The following is a 22,193-nucleotide window of genomic DNA, read 5'->3' on the forward strand; positions in this document are numbered from 1 at the left end:
AATGTCGGCAGCATTAAAATACCACAAAATGAAAGCTCTATTAGTGAGAAGAAAAGGAGGTAAAATTCATTTGGGTGGTAAGTTGTATGACCGAGCAATAAACCGCGAAAGTAGTGTAGTGCAGAATTGTAAAAAGTGGTCTGGTCATTAAGGGTGTTTAATGAGGACCTTTCACCTGTATAAACTATGTTAACTGAGTATGCTGCCATATAGAGCGGCGCCCGGGGATCTCACTGCACTTACTATTATCCCCGGGTGCCGCTCCGTTCTCCCGTTATAGGCTCCGGTACCTTTGCTCCTTAAGTTATAGTAGGCGGGTCTTCCCTTGTCCTGTGGGCCTCTCCTTCACCCAGGCTCGGACTGGCCCACAGGGGTACAGGGGAATCCCCCGGTGGGCCCCTGAGCAAGGTGGGCCCCTAGTATCCCACCCCCTGAACAAGTGGCACATAACACATTAGATTAACTGCACTACATACATATATTGAATGTACAGCACAATCAACCAGCCTATGTTCATATAAAAAACTTGTTAAATTATTTATTATATTTGAATGTATCCGTACGGTGGGCCCCCTAAATAAATTTTACTGGTGGGCCCTAGGTACCCCAGTCCGACACTGCCTTCACCTAGGCTGCAGCGCTGGCCAATCGCAGCGCACAGCTCACAGCCTGGGAGAAAAAAACCTCCCAGGCTGTGAGCTGTGCGCTGCGATTGGCCAGCGCTGCAGCCTAGCAGAAGGAGACGCCCACAGGACAAGGGAAGACCCGCCTACTATAACTTAAGGAGCAAAGGTACCGGAGCCTATAACGGGAGAACGGAGCGGCGCCCGGGGATAATAGTAAGTGCAGTGAGATCCCCGGGCGCAGCTCTATATGGCAGCATACTCAGTTAACATAGTTTATACAGGTGAAAGGTCCTCTTTAAGCTAGGGGAGCTGAGGTGGTTAAATCACATACACCTTTGATTTTATCAAACACAATTTTGTAACGAAGCTAATTTCCTAACTAAACAAAATGATTTAGACGCTTTTAAATAACGTCTTAGGACATGTCCGAACATGCCTTCATCAGGCTCGGTAATTCCCTACGCCGTTAGAAACTAGATAGTCGACACCCGGGAAAGTTGGGAGTTGGGTGCCGCAATTAGCTATTGTTAATATTTATAAATTATACATATCTGCGTTAGATAGCAACTCAATGTAGAGAGCAAAGAACACTTCAAAGTGAAACCTCACCATGGGCACTTGCAGGAACAGACTCTGGCAGTATAAAACTTCATATTCACACTACTCCAGATGAGAAAAGCTCCACAAAAGTGTGTTTGTACTGCTCTCCCCTTCCTAATTGCTTGAAAAAGACTCTTTTGAGTCTTATAAATAAATGCACCTATTGCTGTGAAACTTTTTGGAGAGCTGCAAATCCTTTTGAAGATATATATTTGGGACCAACAAGCCAAGGTCTGATACTGCATGCACCCACCTATCCCAGTTGAGGATTACTATACAGTCGTGGCCAAAAGTTTTGAGAATGACACAAATATTCGTTTTCACAAAGTTTGCCGCTAAACTGCTTTTAGATCTTTGTTTCAGTTGTTACTGTGATGTAGTGAAATATAATTACACGCACTTCATAAGTTTCAAAGGATTTTATCGACAATTACATGACATTTATGCAAAGAGTCAGTATTTGCAGTGTTGGCCCTTCTTTTTCAGGACCTTTGCAATTCGACTGGGCATGCTCTCAATCAACTTCTGGGCCAATTCCTGACTAATAGCAACCCATTCTTCCATAATCACTTCTTGGAGTTTGTCAGAATTAGTGGGTTTTTGTTTGTCCACCCGCCTCTTGAGGATTGACCACAAGTTCTCAATGGGATTAAGATCTGGGGAGTTTCCAGGCCATGGACCCAAAATGTCAACGTTTTGGTCCCCGAGCCACTTAGTTATCACTTTTGCCTTATGGCACGGTGATCCATCGTGCTGGAAAATGCATTGTTCTTCACCAAACTGTTGTTGGATTGTTGGAAGAAGTTGCTGTTGGAGGGTGTTTTGGTACCATTCTTTATTCATGGCTGTGTTTTTAGGCAAAATTGTGAGTGAGCCCACTCCCTTGGATGAGAAGCAACCCCACACATGAATGGTCTCAGGATGCTTTACTGTTGGCATGACACAGGACTGATGGTAGCGCTCACCTTTTCTTCTCCGGACAAGCCTTTTTCCAGATGCCCCAAACAATCGGAAAGAGGCTTAATCAGAGAATATGACTTTGCCCCAGTCCTCAGCAGTCCAATCACCATACTTTCTGCAGAAGATCAATCTGTCCCTGATGTTTTTTTTGGAGAGAAGTGGCTTCTTTGCTGCCCTCCTTGACACCAGGCCATCTTCCAAAAGTCTTCGCCTCACTGTGCATGCAGATGCGCTCACACCTGCCTGCTGCCATTCCTGAGCAAGCTCTGCACTGGTGGCACTCCGATCCCACAGCTGAATCCTCTTTAGGAGACGATCCTGGCGCTTTCTGGACTTTCTTGGACGCCCTGAAGCCTTCTTAACAAGAATTGAACCTCTTTCCTTGAAGTTCTTGATGGTCCTATAAATTGTTGATTGAGGTGCAATCTTAGTAGCCACAATATCCTTGCCTATGAAGCCATTTTTATGCAACGCAATGATGGCTGCACGCGTTTCTTTGCAGGTCACCATGGTTAACAATGGAAGAACAAGGATTTCAAGCATCACCCTCCTTTTAACATGTCAAGTCTGCCATTTTAACCCAATCAGCCTGACATTATGATCTCCAGCCTTGTGCTCGTCAACATTCTCACCTGAGTTAACAAGACGATTACTGAAATGATCTCAGCAGGTCCTTTAATGACAGCAATGAAATGCAGTGGAAAGTTTTTTTTGGGATTAAGTTAATTTTCATGGCAAAGAAGGACTATGCAATTCATCTGATCACTCTTCATAAAATTCTGGAGTATATGCAATTTGCTATTATAAAAACTTAAGCAGCAACTTTTCGAATTTCCAATATTTATCTAATTCTCAAAACTTTTGGCCACGACTGTACATGAATGGATTTTAAATGCTGTTTAAGGTAAAGCAGTGCTGCTTCTTGTTTTTTTTTTGGACACCCTTCCTAATGCTGTCAGCAGTTTAGGTTGGTCAAAACTGCTGACAGATTCCTTTTAATGTATCTTTATAAGGGTTAGAGCTCCATTTATCAGATGCAGAGCTCCATATCCCCTGCACAGATATTGAGTTAAATTATATGATTCTGCCACCATTAGGAGAAGCTTCGGAATTTACTGCATACACTTTGTACATTGAACTCAATAATAATAATACAGTATGGTGTAGGCTCCCTCTAGTGGTGGTTACAGGGAGGCATGATTATATCTTTAAATTCTATGTCTATGCAGGGTCTGTATCAAAATAATTGGAGCTCTTACCATTCTAAAGATCATCGCAAAATGAATCGCCACAAAATATTGGAGAAAACTGTAATCAAGTGTGGACATGCACTTCAAGTGCTCACAGTGCAGTATTTTTTATTTTTTTTATTTATTTTTAGCCCAAAACCAGGATGGGATCCTGAGGTAGGACTAATAAAAATGAAAGCTATATCCTTTAAAAAAAAATCCACTCTTGGTTTTGGTTAAAAAATGTATTAAATCTACACTGTAACAAATCTGGCCTAAAGAAGAACTCCATCTATGTTATCAGATTATCATTTATTAGCAGCATGCAGTAACAGGGAGCGGGGCTACAGGCTGTGAGAAGTTTCAGATAATGTCGGAGTTCTTCTTTAAATCTTACTATCAGAGATTCGTTTAACACAAATGGTTGCTGTTAGAAAACTAGAAGAGTCAGTACAAGCACTTCTATGAAATGGATTATGGATAAAGGGGTGCTCTTGACCTGGATCATCACTTACCCCTTTCCTCTCCTCGGATTCCACAGGATCCTTATACTCTGTTTCCTCCGCCATCCGTGCTGCAGCCCCTAAACACCTGCCTTGCACTCCTCGCTTCAACACTGTGATTATAAAGAAAGTGAATGAGACTTTGTTCTGAACCTTTGGCCAGGCTATCAAGTCCAGGGAAATTACTGTAACTGTTTTGTTGGCTTTTTTTTTCTCAATGGGGACATTGCCAAAATGCGCCATAGTAAACAGTAACTACTATAGCATAAAATATAAAGTGCAGTTATTTGGCTGCTGGAGTGTATTAATGGCTCATATCATCATATTTAGGGCCATTTGTGCCTTTTAAGCAGATTACAATGTAACTCCGGGTTGAAGGTGCAATTAACGAATTGACTTCTGAAATTGTTTCAGATAATAAAAGGAAGAGTCTTCCCGACTGGAAACTTTAGGTAAGGCTACTTTCACACTGGCGTTCTGAATTCCATTTTGTGAGATCCGTTTCAGGGATCTCACAAACGGTTCAAAACGGATCAGTTCAGCCCCCAATGCATTCTGAATGGATAAGGATCCGTTCAGAATTTATCAGTTTGGCTCCGTTCCACCTCCATTCCGCTCTGGATGCGGACACCAAAACGCTGCTTGGAGCGTTTTGGTGTCCGCCTGGCAATGTGGAGCCAAACGGATCCGTTCTGACTTACAATGTAAGTCAATAGGGACGGATCCGTTTTCACTGACATAATATGGTGCAGTTGAAAACGGATCCGCCCCCATTGACTTTCAATGTAAGTCAGGACGGATCAGTTTTGACTTAGACTTTTTTTTAACCACTTCAGCCCCCCTAGCTTAAATACCCTTAATGACCAGGCCACTTTTTACACTTCTGCACTACACTACTTTCACCGTTTATTGCTCGGTCATGCAACTTACCACCCAAATGAATTTTACCTCCTTTTCTTCTCACTAATAGAGCTTTCATTTAGTGGTATTTCATTGCTGCTGAAATTTTTACTTTTTTTGTTATTAATCGAAATCACTTGTGGGGTAGTTATACTGCCCTGGCATTTTAGGGGCCCTAATGCGTGAGAAGTAGTTTGAAATCAAAATCTGTAAAAAATGACCTGTGAAATCCGAAAGGTGCTCTTTGGAATGTGGGCCCCTTTGCCCACCTAGGCTGCAAAAAAGTGTCACACATCTGGTATCGCCGTACTCAGAAGAAGTAGGGCAATGTGTTTTGGGGTGTCATTTTACATATACCCATGCTAGGTGAGAGAAATATCTCGGCAAAAGACAACTTTTCCCATTTTTTTATACAAAGTTGGCATTTGACCAAGATATTTATCTCACCCAGCATGGGTATATGTAAAATGACACCCCAAAACACATTGCCCAACTTCTCCTGAGTACGGCGATACCACATGTGTGACACTTATTTGCAGCCTAGATGCGCAAAGGGGCCCAAATTCCTTTTAGAAGGGCATTTTTAGACATTTGGATCCCAGACTTCTTCTCACGCTTTAGGGCCCCTAAAATGCCAGGGCAGTATAAATACCCCACATGTGACCCCATTTTGGAAAGAAGACACCCCAAGGTATTCAATGAGGGGCATGGCGAGTTCATATACTTTTTTTTTTTTTGGCACAAGTTAGCGGAAATTGATTTTTTTTTGTTTTTTCTCACAAAGTCTCCCTTTCCACTAACTTGGGACAAAAAGTTTAATCTTTCATGGACTCAATATGCCCATCACGGAATACCTTGGGGTGTCTTCTTTCCGAAATGGGGTCACATGTGGGGTATTTATACTGCCCTGGCATTTTAGGGGCCCTAAAGCGTGAGAAGTAGTCTGGAATATAAATGTCAAATTTTTTTTACGCATTTGGATTCCGTGAGGGGTATGGTGAGTTCATGTGAGATTTTATTTTTTGACACAAGTTAGTGGAATATGAGACTTTGTAAGAAAAAACAAACAAAAAAAATAAAATAAAATAAATCAATTTCCGCTAACTTGCGCCAAAAAAAATTCTGAATAGAGCCTTACAGGTGGGTGATCAATGACAGGGGGGTGATCAATGACAGGGGGGTGATCAGGGAGTCTATTTGGGGTGATCACCACCCTGTCATTTATCACCCCCCTGTAAGGCTCCATTCAGACGTCCGGATGTGTTTTGCGGATCCGATCCATGGATGCGTGGATCCGCAAAACACATACGGACGTCTGAATGGAGCCTTACAGGGGGGTGATCAATGACAGGGGGGTGATCAATGACAGGGGGTGATCAGGGAGTCTATATGGGGTGATCACCCCCCTGTCATTGATCACCCCCCTGTAAGGCTCCATTCAGACGTCCGTATGTGTTTTGCAGATCCGATCCATGGATGCGTGGATCCGCAAAACACATACGGACGTCTGAATGGAGCCTTACAGGGGGGTTATCAATAACAGGGGGGTGATCAATGACAGGGGGTGATCAGGGAGTCTATATGGGGTGATCACCCCCCTGTCATTGATCACTCCCCTGTAAGGCTCCATTCAGACGTCCGTATGTGTTTTGCGGATCCGATCCATGGATGCGTGGATCCGCAAAACACATACGGACGTCTGAATGGAGCCTTACAGGGGGGTGATCAATGATAGGGGGGTGATCATGGAGTGTATATGGGGTGATCACCCCCCTGTCATTGATCACCCCCCTGTAAGGCTCCATTCAGACGTCCGTATGTGTTTTGCGGATCTGATCCATGGATGCGTGGATCCGTAAAACACATACGGACAACTGAATGGAGCCTTACAGGGGGGTGATCACCCCATATAGACTCCCTGATCACCCCCCTGTCATTGATCACCCCCCTGTAAGGCTCCATTCAGACGTCCGTATGTGTTTTGCGGATCCGATCCATGTATCCGTGGATCCGTAAAAAACATATGGACCTCTGAATGGAGTCTTACAGGGGGGTGATCAATGACAGGGGGGTGATCAATGACAGGGGGGTGATCAGGGAGTCTATATGGGGTGATCACCCCCCTGTCATTGATCACCCCCCTGTAAGGCTCCATTCAGACGTCCGTATGTGTTTTGCGGATCCGATCCATGTATCCGTGGATCTGTAAAAAACATACGGACGTCTGAATGGAGCCTTACAGGGGGATGATCAATGACAGGGGGGTGATCAATGACAGGGGGGTGATCAGGGAGTCTATATGGGGTGATCAGGGGTTCATAAGGGGTTAATAAGTGACGGGGGGGTGGGTAGTGTAGTGTGGTGCTTGGTGCTACTTATTACAGAGCTGCCTGTGTCCTCTGGTGGTCGATCCAAGCAAAAGGACCACCAGAGGACCAGGTAGCAGGTATATTAGACGCTGTTATCAAAACAGCGTCTAATATACCTGTTAGGGGTTAAAAAAAAAATCGGCAGCTGGCAGGCTGCAGATCCACTCGCTTACCTTCCGATCCTGTGAACGCGCGCGCCTGTGTGCGCACGTTCACAGTAAATGTCGCGTCTCGCGAGATGACACACGGATGCGTCCAGGAGGAATGAATCGACCGCCTCCAGGACGCATCCGTGCGTTAGGCGGTCCGGAGGCGGTTAAAGAATAATGCAAACAGATCCGTTCTGAACGGATACAAGCGTTTGCATTATAGGTGCGGAGCCGTCTGTGCAGATACCAGACGGATCCAGACGGATCAGGTAAGGAAAAACAAACGGGTGGACATGCAGGAGGGACTCACCGTTGGGGTAGCGCCATCCTGGTTGTTACACTTCTGGTCCATTTTTAGGTGAGTCCCTCCTGCATGTCCACCCATTTGTTTTTCCTTACCTGGATGTTCACTGATTTCTCAGGTCTGTGTCCAGTGCGGCTATCCCTCATAGCTGTTTGGTTTATTCATTTCAACATCGTCTTCATTTATTATCATTATTTTTTGGTTTATATTGCCTTTTTGCAGTAGAGTAGTGACTCACTTTTCACCTTGTACATGCATGTGATCCTAGGGTAGGTTATTATACCACACACATCCCTAGTGATCCTCTATATTTATGTATCATTGACCAGTGTGTCCCTCCCAGGGTGGCGCCGTTCTTACCCTCCCTGTTCCTTTTTTGTTCCCGGTCCTCTGGCATCATATGCGCATTTTTATCTTTGTCTTGTTATACTACAATAAATATTTATATTTTCCATCATCTGGCATTTTTTGGCTCCTTTTTCTTCTGTTATTCTGCCATTTTACTCGGGAGCTTATGCCGAGTCATTTCTCGGGGGCGTTATTTGTGGATATATTAGGTGGGCACTGTCCCCCTTCCTTCACTCTCCAAACCCCTGGGGTCTTTTTTAGTTTTTCTTCTTTAATCATGAGTTTGCGGCTAAAGGACCTGTGGTGACGTCACATCACATGGTACAATCACATGGTCCATCACCGTGGTGATGGACCATGTGATTGGACCATGTGATGAGCTCAGTGATGTCACCACAGGGCCTTTGACAGATCCTGAAGAAAGAACAGGAGACCGGCAGCTACGCGATCAAATGGAGGAAGTGAGTTCATTTTTATTTTATTTTTTAACCCTCAATTGACCTTCTAAGCATTCTGTTCACCATGTCGGATCCGTCCTGCGGCTATTTCGCCGTGCCGCCGGACCGCCGCTCCGTCCCCATTGACTATAATGGGGGCGGAGCTCCGGCGCAGCACGGCGGTGCACGGCGAAAGGCCGCCGGACTAAAATTACTGCATGTCAAGCTTTTTAGTCTGGCGGCTTTCGCCGTGCACCACCGTGCTGTGCCGGAGCTCCGCCCCCATCCCCATTATAGTCAATGGGGACGGAGCGGCGGTCCGGCGGCACGGCGAAATAGCCGCAGGACGGATCCGACATGGTGAACAGCATGTCGGATCCGTCCTGCCGCAAGTGTGAAAGTAGCCTTAAAGAATGCTATTATTTTCCCTTATAACCATGTTATAAGGGAAAATAATTACATCTACACAACACCGAACTCAAACCTAAACTTCAGTGAAGAAGTTCGGGTCTGGGTACCACATTCAGTTTTTTATCACGCGTGTGCAAACCACATTGCACCCGCGCGATAAAAACTAAACAACGGAACGCAATCGCAGTCAAAACTGACTGTAATTGCGTACCTACTCGCGCAGGTTTGCGGCAATGCACCCGGGACACATCCGGAGCCAAAACGTGAACCCAGCCTTATGACAGCTGAGATGAAAGGGACTCAGTTTCCAGAGAGACCAGGGACTAAATGAAAATACTTATCTCTGTGTATAGCGTAGCGGGAAGACTGTTTTACATGGACCAATGCACAAGCAATTATCAGGAACTAAAGAGGCGCAAACGAGAAAACGGTCCCTTCCCGATAACTGCCTGCTCATCAGAGGAGGAAAGTCCCTATGACACTGGCTGACCTGTTACATGTGCACTTGGCAGCTGAAGGCATCTATGATGGGCCCATGTTCATATGTGCCGCATTGCTGAGAAAAATGTTGTTTTGATATATGTAAATGAGCCTCTAGGAGCAATGGGGGAGTTGAAGTTACAACTAGAGTCTCAGCAGTGGCGTACTGCCAATATAGGCAGACCACGCAGCTGCTATGGGGCCCGGAGCGAATGCAAGGCCCCGCCCACTTGTGCTCTGTTCGGTTTCAGGTCCTGCTTGCTTCCCCTATGCTCAGTCAGGGCCCCCCTCCGCTGCCAGGTTCGGCACACATAAAGCCCCACCCCACTCCCGAGAAGCCCCGTACCTCACATCTCTCTCACCAGGAGCAGGTTACAGGACCTGTGATGATGTCACAGTCATGTGATCAGCCATGTGTGTGGGAGGAGTTTGTGGAACACAGGCTCCGTGTAGGACTGTGCTGGTGGAGAATATAGAGGTACTTTATGTATGCAAAGTGTGTATAAAGCAGGGCTATGTCAGTGTAACCAGTCTACTGTACAGTTTTCTGTGTGTAATATGCACACAGTAGTTCTATCTGTGTAATGGACATGTAGCAGAACTGTGTGTGCGCAATGTGTATATAGTAAACTATCTGTGTAATGGGCATGTGGTAGAGCTGTGTATGTAACATGCATATAGTAGTGCCATGTGGGTGCTGTGCACGACAGCGTCAGGTGGGCGCTGTGTACGACAGCGTCAGGTGGGCGCTGTGTACTGCAGCATTAGGTGGGCGCTGTGTACGGACTCATCAGCCAGCCACCGGACCGGAGAACAGTCGGTCACTGAACACAGCCGGCTCTAGGCTCATGTGGGCCCTTGGGCGATAAAGTCTCAGTGGGCCCCCTATACAGTAATAACTCCCTGAGTACAGATAATATAGTAGATGTCCCCTGCAGTGATGGCTATCTGAGTACAGAAAATGTAGTAGTGTTACCTGCCGTTCTATGTAAAAACACAGATAATACTAGTCCTAATAATGTGGTAGTGTTACCTGCAGTCCTATGTAAAAACACAGATAACACTAGTCCTGATAATGTGGTTGTGGTACCAGCAGTCCTATGTAAAACCACAGATAACACTAGTGTGGATCATGTGGTAGTGGTACCTACATCCTTAGTGTGCCTCCCCGTGTTTATCCCATGGACTCCATGCTGGCAGCACTGCCTCCTCTTCCATCTTCTTTTTCTTGGCCCGCAGAGAACATCCTGATGCAGCTGCGTCAAGACATAGGAACACTGTAGGCATGGTGATGGTGACACACACACAGGGACAGACACACACAGGGACAGACACACACAGGGACAGACACACAAATACACAGGGACAGACACACACACACACACATAGGGACAGACACACAAATACACGGGGACAGATACACACACACACACACACACACACACATGGACAGACACACACAGGGACACACACACACACAGGGACAGACACACAAATACACAGGGACAGACACACAAATACACAGGGTCAGACACACACACACAAGGACAGACACACAAACACACACAGGGACAGACACACAAATACACAGGGACAGACACACACACACAGGGACAGACACACACACACACACACACACAGGGACACACACACACAAGGACAGACACACAAACACACACAGGGACAGGGACAGACACACAGCAAGGCCTCACCACACTCCAGCCAGATTCCTCCCCATTCAGGAACACACAGGGTCACTAATGGAGGGGAGCAGGGTGACTAGTGGGGTGACAGGAGGAGGGGGGAGCAGGGTCACTAGTGGGGTGACAGGAGGAGGGGGAGCAGGGTCACTAGTGGGGGGACAGGAGGAGGGGGAGCAGGGTCACTAGTGGGGGGACAAGAGGAGGGGGGAGCAGGGTCACTAGTGGGGGGAGCAGGGTTACTAGTGGGGTAATAATGCCCATTGTGTCCCCTCCACAGAAGCAATGCTCTCTGTGCCCCTTTGTAGTAGTAATGCCCATTGTGCCCCCTTCATAGTAATAATGCCCATTGTGCCCTCGTCACAGTAATAATGCCCACTCTGTGCCCCATAACAGTTATGCCCACCTCCTTCACATGAGTAATGCCCTCTGTGCCTCTTTGTAATAGTAATGCCCATTGTACCCCCTTAATAGTAATGCCCTCTGCCCCATTCATAGGAATAATGCCCATTGTGTCCCCTCCACAGAAGTAATGCTCTCTTTGCCCCTTTTGTAGTAGTAGTAGTAATGCCCATTGTGCCCCCTTCATAGTAGTAATGCCCTCTGTGCCCCCTTTGCAGTAGTAAAGCCCTCTGTGCCCCCTCCATAGTAGCAATGACCTCTGTGGCCCCTCCATAGTAGCAATGACCTCTGTGGCCCCTCAGTGCCATTCATAGTATTGTACAGCTGATGCAGCTCCCACTACAAGCCTCTTGTATACCACCAGGTTCTATCAGCACCTGCAACGTCTCCACATCACAGCATGTACCACACTCGCCCGTCACTTACCTGTCCTGTATCAAAAAGCAGCTAAGCACATTCCCGGCTATCGGCCATTACTTTAACGGGAAATGCATCTTGGGAAATGTAGTTTCAGTGTCAACCAGTAGTGCGCGCGTCTTACTTGAAAAGACTACATTGTCCATAAAAAATAATATCACAGAATTTGAAGCTATCCAGCTTAAAATTTAACTTTTACTAGATAATATTTAAAAAGAGGATTAATTCAAAGTATTTCATGATATAATATTATAACAGAAGCCAGACTGAAGGTAAATCGAGACCCACCGTTAGCATCTAGGCAGTAGGTCACTTTGTCGATAAAAGGTAAGAGATATGGGACTTACAGTTAGATGATTCCCTTATATAGGTAGATATATTTCAGGTGAGGTCAGGAGGAATTATTATCCCTATAGATGCCCTACAGTGTCTACCCCTGCCTACAAATCCTTGGTTCATCAGGGGACCTTGCTGTTTAAATTCCCATAGCCGAAAGATGGTGGCTATATGCTGGCGATGATAAAGGCTGATGATATGCATATCATCAGCCTTTATCATCGCCAGCATATAGCCACCATCTTTCGGCTATAGGAATTTAAACAGCAAGGTCCCCTGATGAACCAAGGATTTTTACTTGGGGAAACGCGTCGGGACAGTCTCTCTTTATACCACCTGGACAATTATCTCTGTCCTCAAACAACCAACGGGAAATCAAGTAGCCAACTGTGAGAAAGCATCTTAGGGTCACGTGAGGGTAAGAAAAGGGTTTAGCCACCGAGAGGTGGGGTCGCCCCTTTAGGGCGGGTGCTCTGCCTGTAGGCAGGGGTAGACACCGTAGGGCATCTATAGGGATAATAATTCCTCCTGACCTCACCTGAAATATATCTACCTATATAAGGGAATCATCTAACTGTAAGTGCCATATCTCTTACCTTTTATCGACAAAGTGACCTACTGCCTAAAACCTAAAGGCCCCTTTACTAACCTAAAACCTAAAAGTACAAAATCACCACCCCCAATGGAATCAAATACGATTGATCTCTTCCAGAATATAGTAACGAAAGAACTGGAAAAATTGGACCAAAAAGGAATTAAGAGTAAAATGAATCTAAATAAACTTGAAACGGAGGCCATGATCAAAATACAAGAAGATCATGATATAATACTGAAACCCTCAGATAAAGGGGGGAATTTAGTGGTCATGGATCATGTCATGTACCAGCAGATGTGTAACTCCATTTTAAATGACAAAAAATGTTATAATATCCTCGGGAGGGACCCTACATTAGATTTCAAAACTGACCTGGAGTTTTTACTCATACAAGCTCTTGATAACAAATTAATATCAAATTATGAACTCAAATTCATGCTCATCCCCTATCCTCAGACTGCTACCTTCTATACAATCCCCAAAATCCATAAAGGACTTACACCACTCAAGGGACGTCCCATAGTATCGGGGATAAATTCGATTACCCAAAACATCGGTATATACGTTGATAAGATGCTTAGGTCCTTTGTCACAGCACTCCCATCGTATATTAGGGACACTTTGGATCTACTAACCAAAATTGATGGGCTACAGCTAGAGGATGGGATCTTACTAGCCTCAATAGCCGTTGAGGCGCTCTATAGTAATATTCCCCATGATCTAGGACTACATGCAGTCGAATATTTTCTAAAAACTAGGGGTACTCAATTCACAGCCCACAATGAGTTCACCTATAAGCTAACAGAGTTTGTTTTAAGACATAACTATTTTCTCTTCAATTCCAGATACTTCCACCAGCTCAGGGGCACGGCAATGGGGAGCCCTTATGCCCCCACTTATGCCAATTTGTTCCTGGGCTGGTGGGAGGATACCTTGGTATTCACAGAGAATAGCATTTGGACGTCGAGGATTGTCTTCTGGGGCCGCTATATCGACGATATTTTGATATTCTGGAGCGGCTCCAGAAGACAGTTCTCGGACTTTGTAGCTGACCTAAATAACAACAAAATAGGTATGCACTTTACCTCAGAGGTCAATGAGCACAGCCTGGCTTTCCTGGATTTATCCATCACCTTAAATAACGGTATGATTTCCACCAAAACATACAGGAAACCCACAGCTACAAATAACCTATTAAGATGGGAGAGTCATCATCCCACAAATCTCAAATGCGGTATCCCCAAGGGACAATATCTGCGGATCCGAAGAAATTGTACCCGGAACGTAGACTTCTATAATCAAGCCAGTGACCTGAGAATCAGGTTTAGTCAAAGGGGATATCCGGATCGACCATTACAAAAAGCCTTTAAATCAGCATTAAATGTAGAAAGAACAGAACTACTGTCTCCTAAACAACTGACAAAATCCACAGTAGATCACACTTTCCGTATTATAGGTACTTATGATAACTATAATAGACAAGTTAGGGATATCCTTCAAAAATACTGGGATTTGCTGCTCACTGACCCTGACATACAGGACACCCTTCCCCCTTTTCCGGCAATTACATACCGTAGAGGAAGATCACTGGGGGATAGATTCGTACACAGCCATTATTTACCGATTAAAAAACCTGGAACTTGGCTGGATAGGAAACCCCTAGGTATGTATAAGTGTGGCTCATGCATAGCCTGTCCACATATCACCAAGACAAAAACCTTTACTAGTAACGTCACCAAGAAAATATATACCATTAGGGATTTTGCAAATTGCAAAACTACAGGGGTTGTATACCTATGCACATGTACCTGTAATCTCCAATACGTGGGCAAGACCAAAAGAGGACTCAGGAGAAGGATTGGAGATCATTTGGGAGACATCAGACACCAACGAGATACCCCAATTGCAAGACACATACAGATCTGTCATGATGGAGACTTTAGGTTACTGAAATTCTGCGTTATCGAAGTGATACGTCCATCCCCCAGAGGCGGTGACCTCAATAGAAAAATATTACAGAAAGAGGCAGAGTGGACCCATAGGTTAAAGACAGTGAGCCCACTCGGCCTAAATGAGATACTATCTTTTGGGTGTTTTATTTAGGCCCGATGCGTCCAGAATACTCGAAACCACTTGACAAGTGTAAAGATAATAACAAAAAATATATGGACGGAATAGGATCAATACTACATCTACCGAGACAGGTTATAGTCATAATTATCTAAAAAGCAAGAGGGGTTGGGAGCCAACAATGGCCCTGGGTATATCATGAATTTTTATATAATGTATAAAATCTAGGACTAACTTCCCTCCCACTCTAAAATAGTCCCCCATTTATGCACCAGTATACCCCTAAAATAATATACCTGAGGTCATATATATATATATATATAGAAAAAAGACAACACGAAGGAATGCAATTGGACTAAGATGCAGGACAACTGTGTGATATATAACGAATATCATAATAGACCAGACTATCTGTATCTGGACTTCCTATAATACTGTACTAATGTACATGAATAAATAAATACGTTTTGCCTGCTTTTCTGTATACTTGATAAAAGAAGCAGTGTACATAGCACTCCATTCCGATCCCCTTGACGCATGAATATGACGTCTATGCGTTCCACAGCAGCACGGGTCATCACTAAGTGCGGCTAATGACGCCGATGCGTTCCACACTAACGCGCGGCGTCCTAGGCTGTGACTAGACGCACGATGCTGACGCGATGCGTTCCACGGGGCTCGTTGTTAATCAGTGCGCATGCGCAGAGTGACGTAGTTCCGGATCCGTTCCCAATCCAATGGAACGCACGCCGAAAAAAGAGTAAGTGAGCAATTAACATACTAAGTACATCTTATATGACGGTATATATAAGGGGGCAGTTTCAGACATCAGTCTGGACTGCAATCTAGCTGGGACACCGCGAAAAAAGCGATTGAGCTGACGGTTATTATACCGTATCCATATCATCCACTCTACCCCTGATGAATCTGACAGCATCACCTGTCAGAGGAAACGCGTCGGGAACGACTTTTGAAAAAAACACCTGAACAGGCCAGCACTAGGAGACAACAACAGGGCCAGAATAACAGGGACAGCCACCGAGAAGTGGGGTCGCTCCTTAGGGGGTGATTCTCCCGCATATAGGCGGGAGACCTCTCCGCTTTTAGGCAGGAGAATAATAGCTTACCAGGGACATTCTCCTACCTATCTGACCTACTGCCTCAAGCGATTCAGCAACCTAACATCACTTGGAACCACATTTGTTTCAGCAGACCAAGGGGACTACTACGGATCCAATTGATCACCCAAGCTGCCTGAATACCATGATTACGTATCTTCCATGCAACAAACCGTGAGTGGTGATCATAACAAGTGGTCAAACCATAGTGTTATTATCTATGCTACAGGACTACGTGTGTGTATGCGTAATTTGATGTGGTATATACATATACGTAGTGCCTAGTAATTTTTGCCTATTTATATGCCTGGGCAAGGTTTGTGTGTTTTTTTCTACATGCAGTCATCACTACTATTATTGTGGGACATATTATTTATATATATTATCTGATAAAAGTTAAGTTTTAAGTAGGATAACAAATCAGTGATACTGCCTAGATGCTAACGGTGGGTCTTGATTTACCTTCAGTCTGGCTTCTGTTATAATATAATATCATGAAATACTTGGAATTAATCCTCTTTTTAAATATTATCTAGTAAAAGTTAAATTTTAAGCTGGATAGCTTCAAATTCTGTGATATTATTGGTGATAGCTTTCCACACTATTATACGACACTCTGTGATTGTGTACATTGTCCATAATGCAAAGTTACAGAGGCGTCTGTGAGAGCACAGTGATTGGTCGCCGCTCTGTAGAGGCTGTGCGGTGGCGCGTAAGTTCTATGTGAGGTGTGGCAGGCATGAGATATATGGCGCTGTCGAATGCCCAGTAAGTTCGCTGCCTGGAGTGTGGCAGCACCCCCTGTAACTTATAGCTGACACCCAGGGCGGACCGCCCCCCCTTAGGCACGCCACTGATTGCAACCTCTGGCTGCAAGAGTGAGCGGGCCCCCTAGTGGCCGCGGGCCCTCGGTCCCTGCCTGAGTGCCCGAATGGTCAGCCCGCCCCTGGTTATGCACACTAAGCATCAGCAGCAAGGAGTTAAAGGTGTTATCCAACCCCTATAATGCCCCCCAAAATGCCCAGACACTTCATACAGGTAATACTTAGCCCGCTCTCCAGCACACGCATCCCTCCTAATGCCCGCAAGGCCGCCACTGCAGCCCCCAGTTGTGCAGATGAAAACATCTGGAGATGTGGCGTGCAGTCAATAGCAGGCCACGATGGGAATGAGCCTCCCTAGCATCATGGGTGACGCTAGGGAGGCTCATTTCCGTCGCAGCCTGCTATTGGCTGCACCTCTTACCCATCGGGCATTAGTATTACCTGTATGTAGTGCCCAGCATTCTGGGGGCATAATAGGGGTTGGATAACCCGTTTAACCATTAGGATACCAGAGGTTTTTTTTTGTTTTTGCATTTTCATTTTTCTTCCCTATCTACCTTGAGCCATAACTTTTTTATTTTTCTTTTAACCTATCCATTTGAGGGCTTATTTTTTTGCAGGAGAAGTTGTACTTTAATATGGCATACCATGTAGTGGGAAGTGGGCAAAAACTTCCAAATGGCGTGGAATTGGAAAAAAAAAACACAATTCCTCCACCGTTTTACGGGTTTTGCTCCTATGGCATTCCCTTTGCGGCAAAACTGACCTGTGCCCTTTAGTCTCTGGGTCTGTAGGAATACAAGAGCGATGTGGCAGGGGAGGAGCTAGGGCAGGTGGTGGGATGGGCCAAGGGTGGGTAGTGGGCAGAGTTAGGGGGGCCCAATTCAGATTCTTGCTATGGGGCCCAATGATTTCTATGTACGCCCCTGAGTCTCAGGACTCTCTGCAACTGCAGTGCCCTCTGCACTTGATGTTTTCATTGCCTGGTCCTGTCAATCAAAGTGTAGGGGGAGTGGTAGAGAGAGCAGAGCCTCTAGGTGTAACAGCAACGCCCCTGTTGCTTCTAGAGACTAATTAGCATAAATTAAAACAACAAATGTTTTTCTCGTTCATCGGGTGATCAGCACAGGAAACACCAGTTTATTGTTTTAATGCCAATGTCAAGTATGAAAACTGGATTATTTCAAGATAATTTATGTGGGTAGCAACAAGAAAATAAAAAATAAACCATCATTTTGATGCGATAAAAATATAATAACTAGATTATATAAAAATATATATATATCTAATCTGTCATGTCCTCGTGATACATTCCCTCTAAAGCTGATTTGCTAAAGGCTAAAGTATAGTATACTGTATAGTAGTTTAATCCAAAACAAGGAGAGACGTCCAGCTTCCCATAAGAAAGTGATAGCCTTTATTCTTTAAAGTGATAAAATATCGAATGACATAGTACAGACACACAGCGTTCGCATCTACTCTACGCTTTCGGATCTTAAAACGTGACCGTGGAGATTGGGACAACAGGTTCAGTAGAAGACGACACTCACAGTGGATTTTCAGACTGAGAACACGGAAACCAGTGGGGATTAATGATCATATCTCATAGTCACCCCCAAATACTGTAGAAACTTGATCAAGGCCATTGAGGGGAGTCCACGTATGTTAGCTCCTTGTTACACGGCTAGATGCGGTAGCCTGGTTTCCAATGTTCTTGATTCATCCTCACACCAAGGCTGGTAATCGTACAGACCGACAGCCTTTCCAGGCCTTTATTGAGGGACATGTCTTTCAGTCTACCCATCTCATTTTGAGGTCCATTAACTCATTGTTGTGAAGATTATATACCCATAACTATTTAATGCATTATTTTACACTGCAAAGTACAAGCCTATATATCTGTAAGGGTTGGGGACCCAGGAGACGTGGCATTTGGAGAGGTAGACATATATAGTACCACAGGAGTATATTTTTCTGTACCCTCATGGGCTATAGTATAGTTATAGTACTCCACCAGTACACCTGGGCCATCTTTTAGATGGTAGTACCATAATTCCATACTATACATCCAAGGACTAATGACATCAGTACTCCTCCGGAAGAGCTATGCTGTACTTGTTAAAAGAATGTGTCTTCAACTGTCAAGATGAGAGTTTGGGATCCCCCAAAAAGATATGTATAAATACTTTCAGCTTAGGAATGCGTTGCGGACAGTTGTGCAGGACGATAGATATAGAATAGAAAAATCAGATATAATGTATAAATTTACTAATGAGGGCGAAAGTGGAGGAATAACCGCAAAAAGATTCAGGATATTGATGGAGGGGAAAAAGAAACGGATTATAATACTCGCCAAAAAAAAATGGGAAAATGAACTTCAATCTTTTACGGAAGAGAAATGGAAGGATGCCCTCAGAAGTTATTCTGGGGTCTCTGATAGGGGCTCACATAAGATTTCACAGTTTTTCGTAGTCCATAGGTTGCATCGATCCCCATGGATATTGAAAAAAATGGGTGTGAGAGCCTCGGATAAATGTTCAAAATGTGGGAGAGAGAGTGCCGATTTAATACATTGTTTTTGGAGATGCCCAAGATTGTTCAGATATTGGACAGAAATAGTAGAGACTGTTAATTTAATTTTGAAGGTCCAAATATCTGAAGATCCTGTGATTTGCATACTAGGGGCAACCGAACATCTGAATTTAAATAGAGATACACGAACGGTTCTCTGTAAGGTGCTGTTTCAAGCTAGACTCCTTATACTTAAGAAATGGATAGGGGTAGATCCTCCGACAGTGGGACAGTGGAGAAAAGCAGTTGATAATCTGATTAAGGAAGAACGGGCGATGGAGGGCCATATTAAAAAAGTTAAAAGTATTGATGAAGTTTGGAAAAAATTGACACTTTAGGGCTGGATTGTTGGAAAACTTAATATATAATTATTATTTATTTCTTTATTTATTTTTTTCTTCACGTCACGCCCCTCTCCCTCCCCCCACAAGGGTGGTGGGTGGTTAAAAGGGGAGTAAAAACAATTTCGTATGTATAGAAAAATCAGTTGGTTCTGGAGAAAATGAAAATGTAACTATTTCCTGTGGATACCGAAATATGATTGTTGAGTTAATATGTTTAAATGGAAAAATAAAAAGCTAATAAAAAAATAAAAAAACTGTCAAGATGGGTCTTGTTAACTGCTGAACATGGATGACATTGTACATATTTATCAAACCCCTATGCCAGAAAACTGGCCAAAAAAGTCACAACCCTTGGGTTGGGTTTCTGAAAAGGAGAAGTGGTGTGAGCGGAGCCATCGCCTCTGGCAGATTTATCTTCACAAACTGTCAGAGGATGCGTTTAATTTACTAGGAGGCCTGCACCTCATCATAAATTAAGCGCATCCTCTGGCAGGACAGGGGATATCAAGACCGGTGTAGAAAATATGGTCTTGATAAATGACCCCAGTGTTCTGTCTTGATCACTGACCACATACCTGTAAACACCTGTCACTGCCCTACAGAAGAGTCTGATGCTTCCTAGCAATGATATGATGGGCAGTACTCCACACCCTCTTACAGCAGCCGAGCCCGTGACCTCCTGACGCATTACTGTGACAGGGCCTTGTAGGACTGGAGGAGTCTGAGGGCTTGTCAATGGAAGGGGAGACGTCCCCTCTATATATACTGTGAGCAGCTGCATGTGCAGGATATATTAATGCTGGCACCATGCCGTCAAAATGAAATCATATATATTCGTTATAAAATGCCAGGTTTGCATTCTGTGTCCAATCGACCTTTGTGGAACGTTATAGTCGAAATACATTGGGAGCAGATTGGGGAGCAACAGGGGTATTGCTGTTATTCATTTGCTTTCGGTTTGCAACTGCCATGCTCTCTCCACTTTGATTGACAGGACCAGGTGTGATCACATTTATGCTTCCTGGCCTGCAGAGGGCGCAGCAGTTGCAGAGAGAATAGAGGCTCTAGGTGTAATGGCACCGCCCCCATTGCTCCTAGAGGCTCATGTACATATATTAAACATCACTTTTCTCAGTAATGCGGACACATATGAACATGGGACCAACACAGATGCCTTCAGCTGCCAAGCGCACATGTAACAGGTCAGCCAGTATCATAGGTATATAGTGTGGTAAGGCTGCACAAAAGTGTCTGACCATACAGGCCGATACAGGTCTGCAGGTCAGCATGTGATGCGAATTAGTGCGGTATAATCGAAGGGTGAAATCGTGGACACGTAAGTGTATTCATTACCATTACAGCACTAGTGTCTCAGGACTAACGGCTATATACGGCATATCTATATCCGTGCAAGATCGCTGTGGTTACTATCTACTTTGAACACGTTTCTTTGGGCCTGTGTAGCGGGACGCCGCACACGTGCCATGAGTTTGGTCCTCATACCACAGGAAGAGAGACTATTTAGAGTACTTTTTTAGCCCAGGACGATTTTTCTAACGACATTTTACGTTTTTTATCGTATGGTATCGATTTTACTGTATGGTATCGATTTTATTGATTCGCCATTTATTTTATTGTATGGTTTTTATTTGTATTCTTTATTGTACATTAAATTATTGTGTGGTTTCAAGTACTAGTGAGTGCCCAGCCTCCTATATACCATAATTTATAGGGACAAATCTGCTGACAAAAGGAGCATTACCCAGTATCTGTCTGATGCTTTTATGTTCTGACAAGGCATATTTATGCCAGATCTATAACATTTTTAATACATATCATTATTTTAATACATATCAGTAAATTCTTGCCCATTTAGTTGCCCAGGTCATTTGGGGGAATATTTTTGGGATAAATCTGCATGTACACCAGTATAACTGTTTGTCATGATTGTATTTGCCATGCAGGATATTTCACAAGTAAGGTCAACATTTGCTTAAATACACAGTAAATTTCAAGCCACGCAGTAAACAGATGTGTCCTTTATTACCTTTGTGTTACTGAGAATGCTATACAAAGTAACACACATTTTCTTTTTTCATCTTGTATATCTTAAACCAGAAGGAAAGGTAAAGAAATACAACTCTGTATGTACATTGTTAGTATGATCAGATTAATCTTATATGTTCTAAAATCTTATGTCACAAGAATTTTTTTTTTTTGCTACTTGTGTGCAAAACTTTTATTAGTCTCTAAAAATAAATCAGTGAGGAAACTGGACGTAACATAACAAATAATCTATATACTGTATATAAAGAAGGACGTAAGTATGTATGTTCAGTGATCACTCAAAAACGCAACCATCGATTTCAATGAAACCTGGTATACACATCCCTTGCTACCTGGAAAGAAATCTTGTGGGGGTCACAGCTCTCTAGGACGTACCGTTCCTGAGATATTCCCAAAACATGACCTGCATTAGCCAATTCAAGCCTGCAAGTCT

At 44.2% G+C, this 22,193-nt stretch overlaps 1 protein-coding gene across 1 annotated transcript in view; it reads right to left on the reverse strand.

The window, feature by feature from the left end:
• Window positions 1–22,193, reverse strand: part of SLC2A5 (solute carrier family 2 member 5) — a 68,102-nt gene that overhangs the window by 31,472 nt on the left and 14,437 nt on the right. The window contains exon 2 of the mRNA XM_040427312.1: window positions 3,931–4,031. Coding sequence (XP_040283246.1) covers window positions 3,931–3,984 — 54 coding nt within the window. The 5' untranslated portion in view covers window positions 3,985–4,031. The remainder of the gene's footprint in view (window positions 1–3,930; window positions 4,032–22,193) is intronic.

This window comes from Bufo bufo, chromosome 1 (assembly GCF_905171765.1).
Source record: "Bufo bufo chromosome 1, aBufBuf1.1, whole genome shotgun sequence".
Classification (NCBI taxonomy): Eukaryota; Metazoa; Chordata; class Amphibia; order Anura; family Bufonidae; genus Bufo; species Bufo bufo.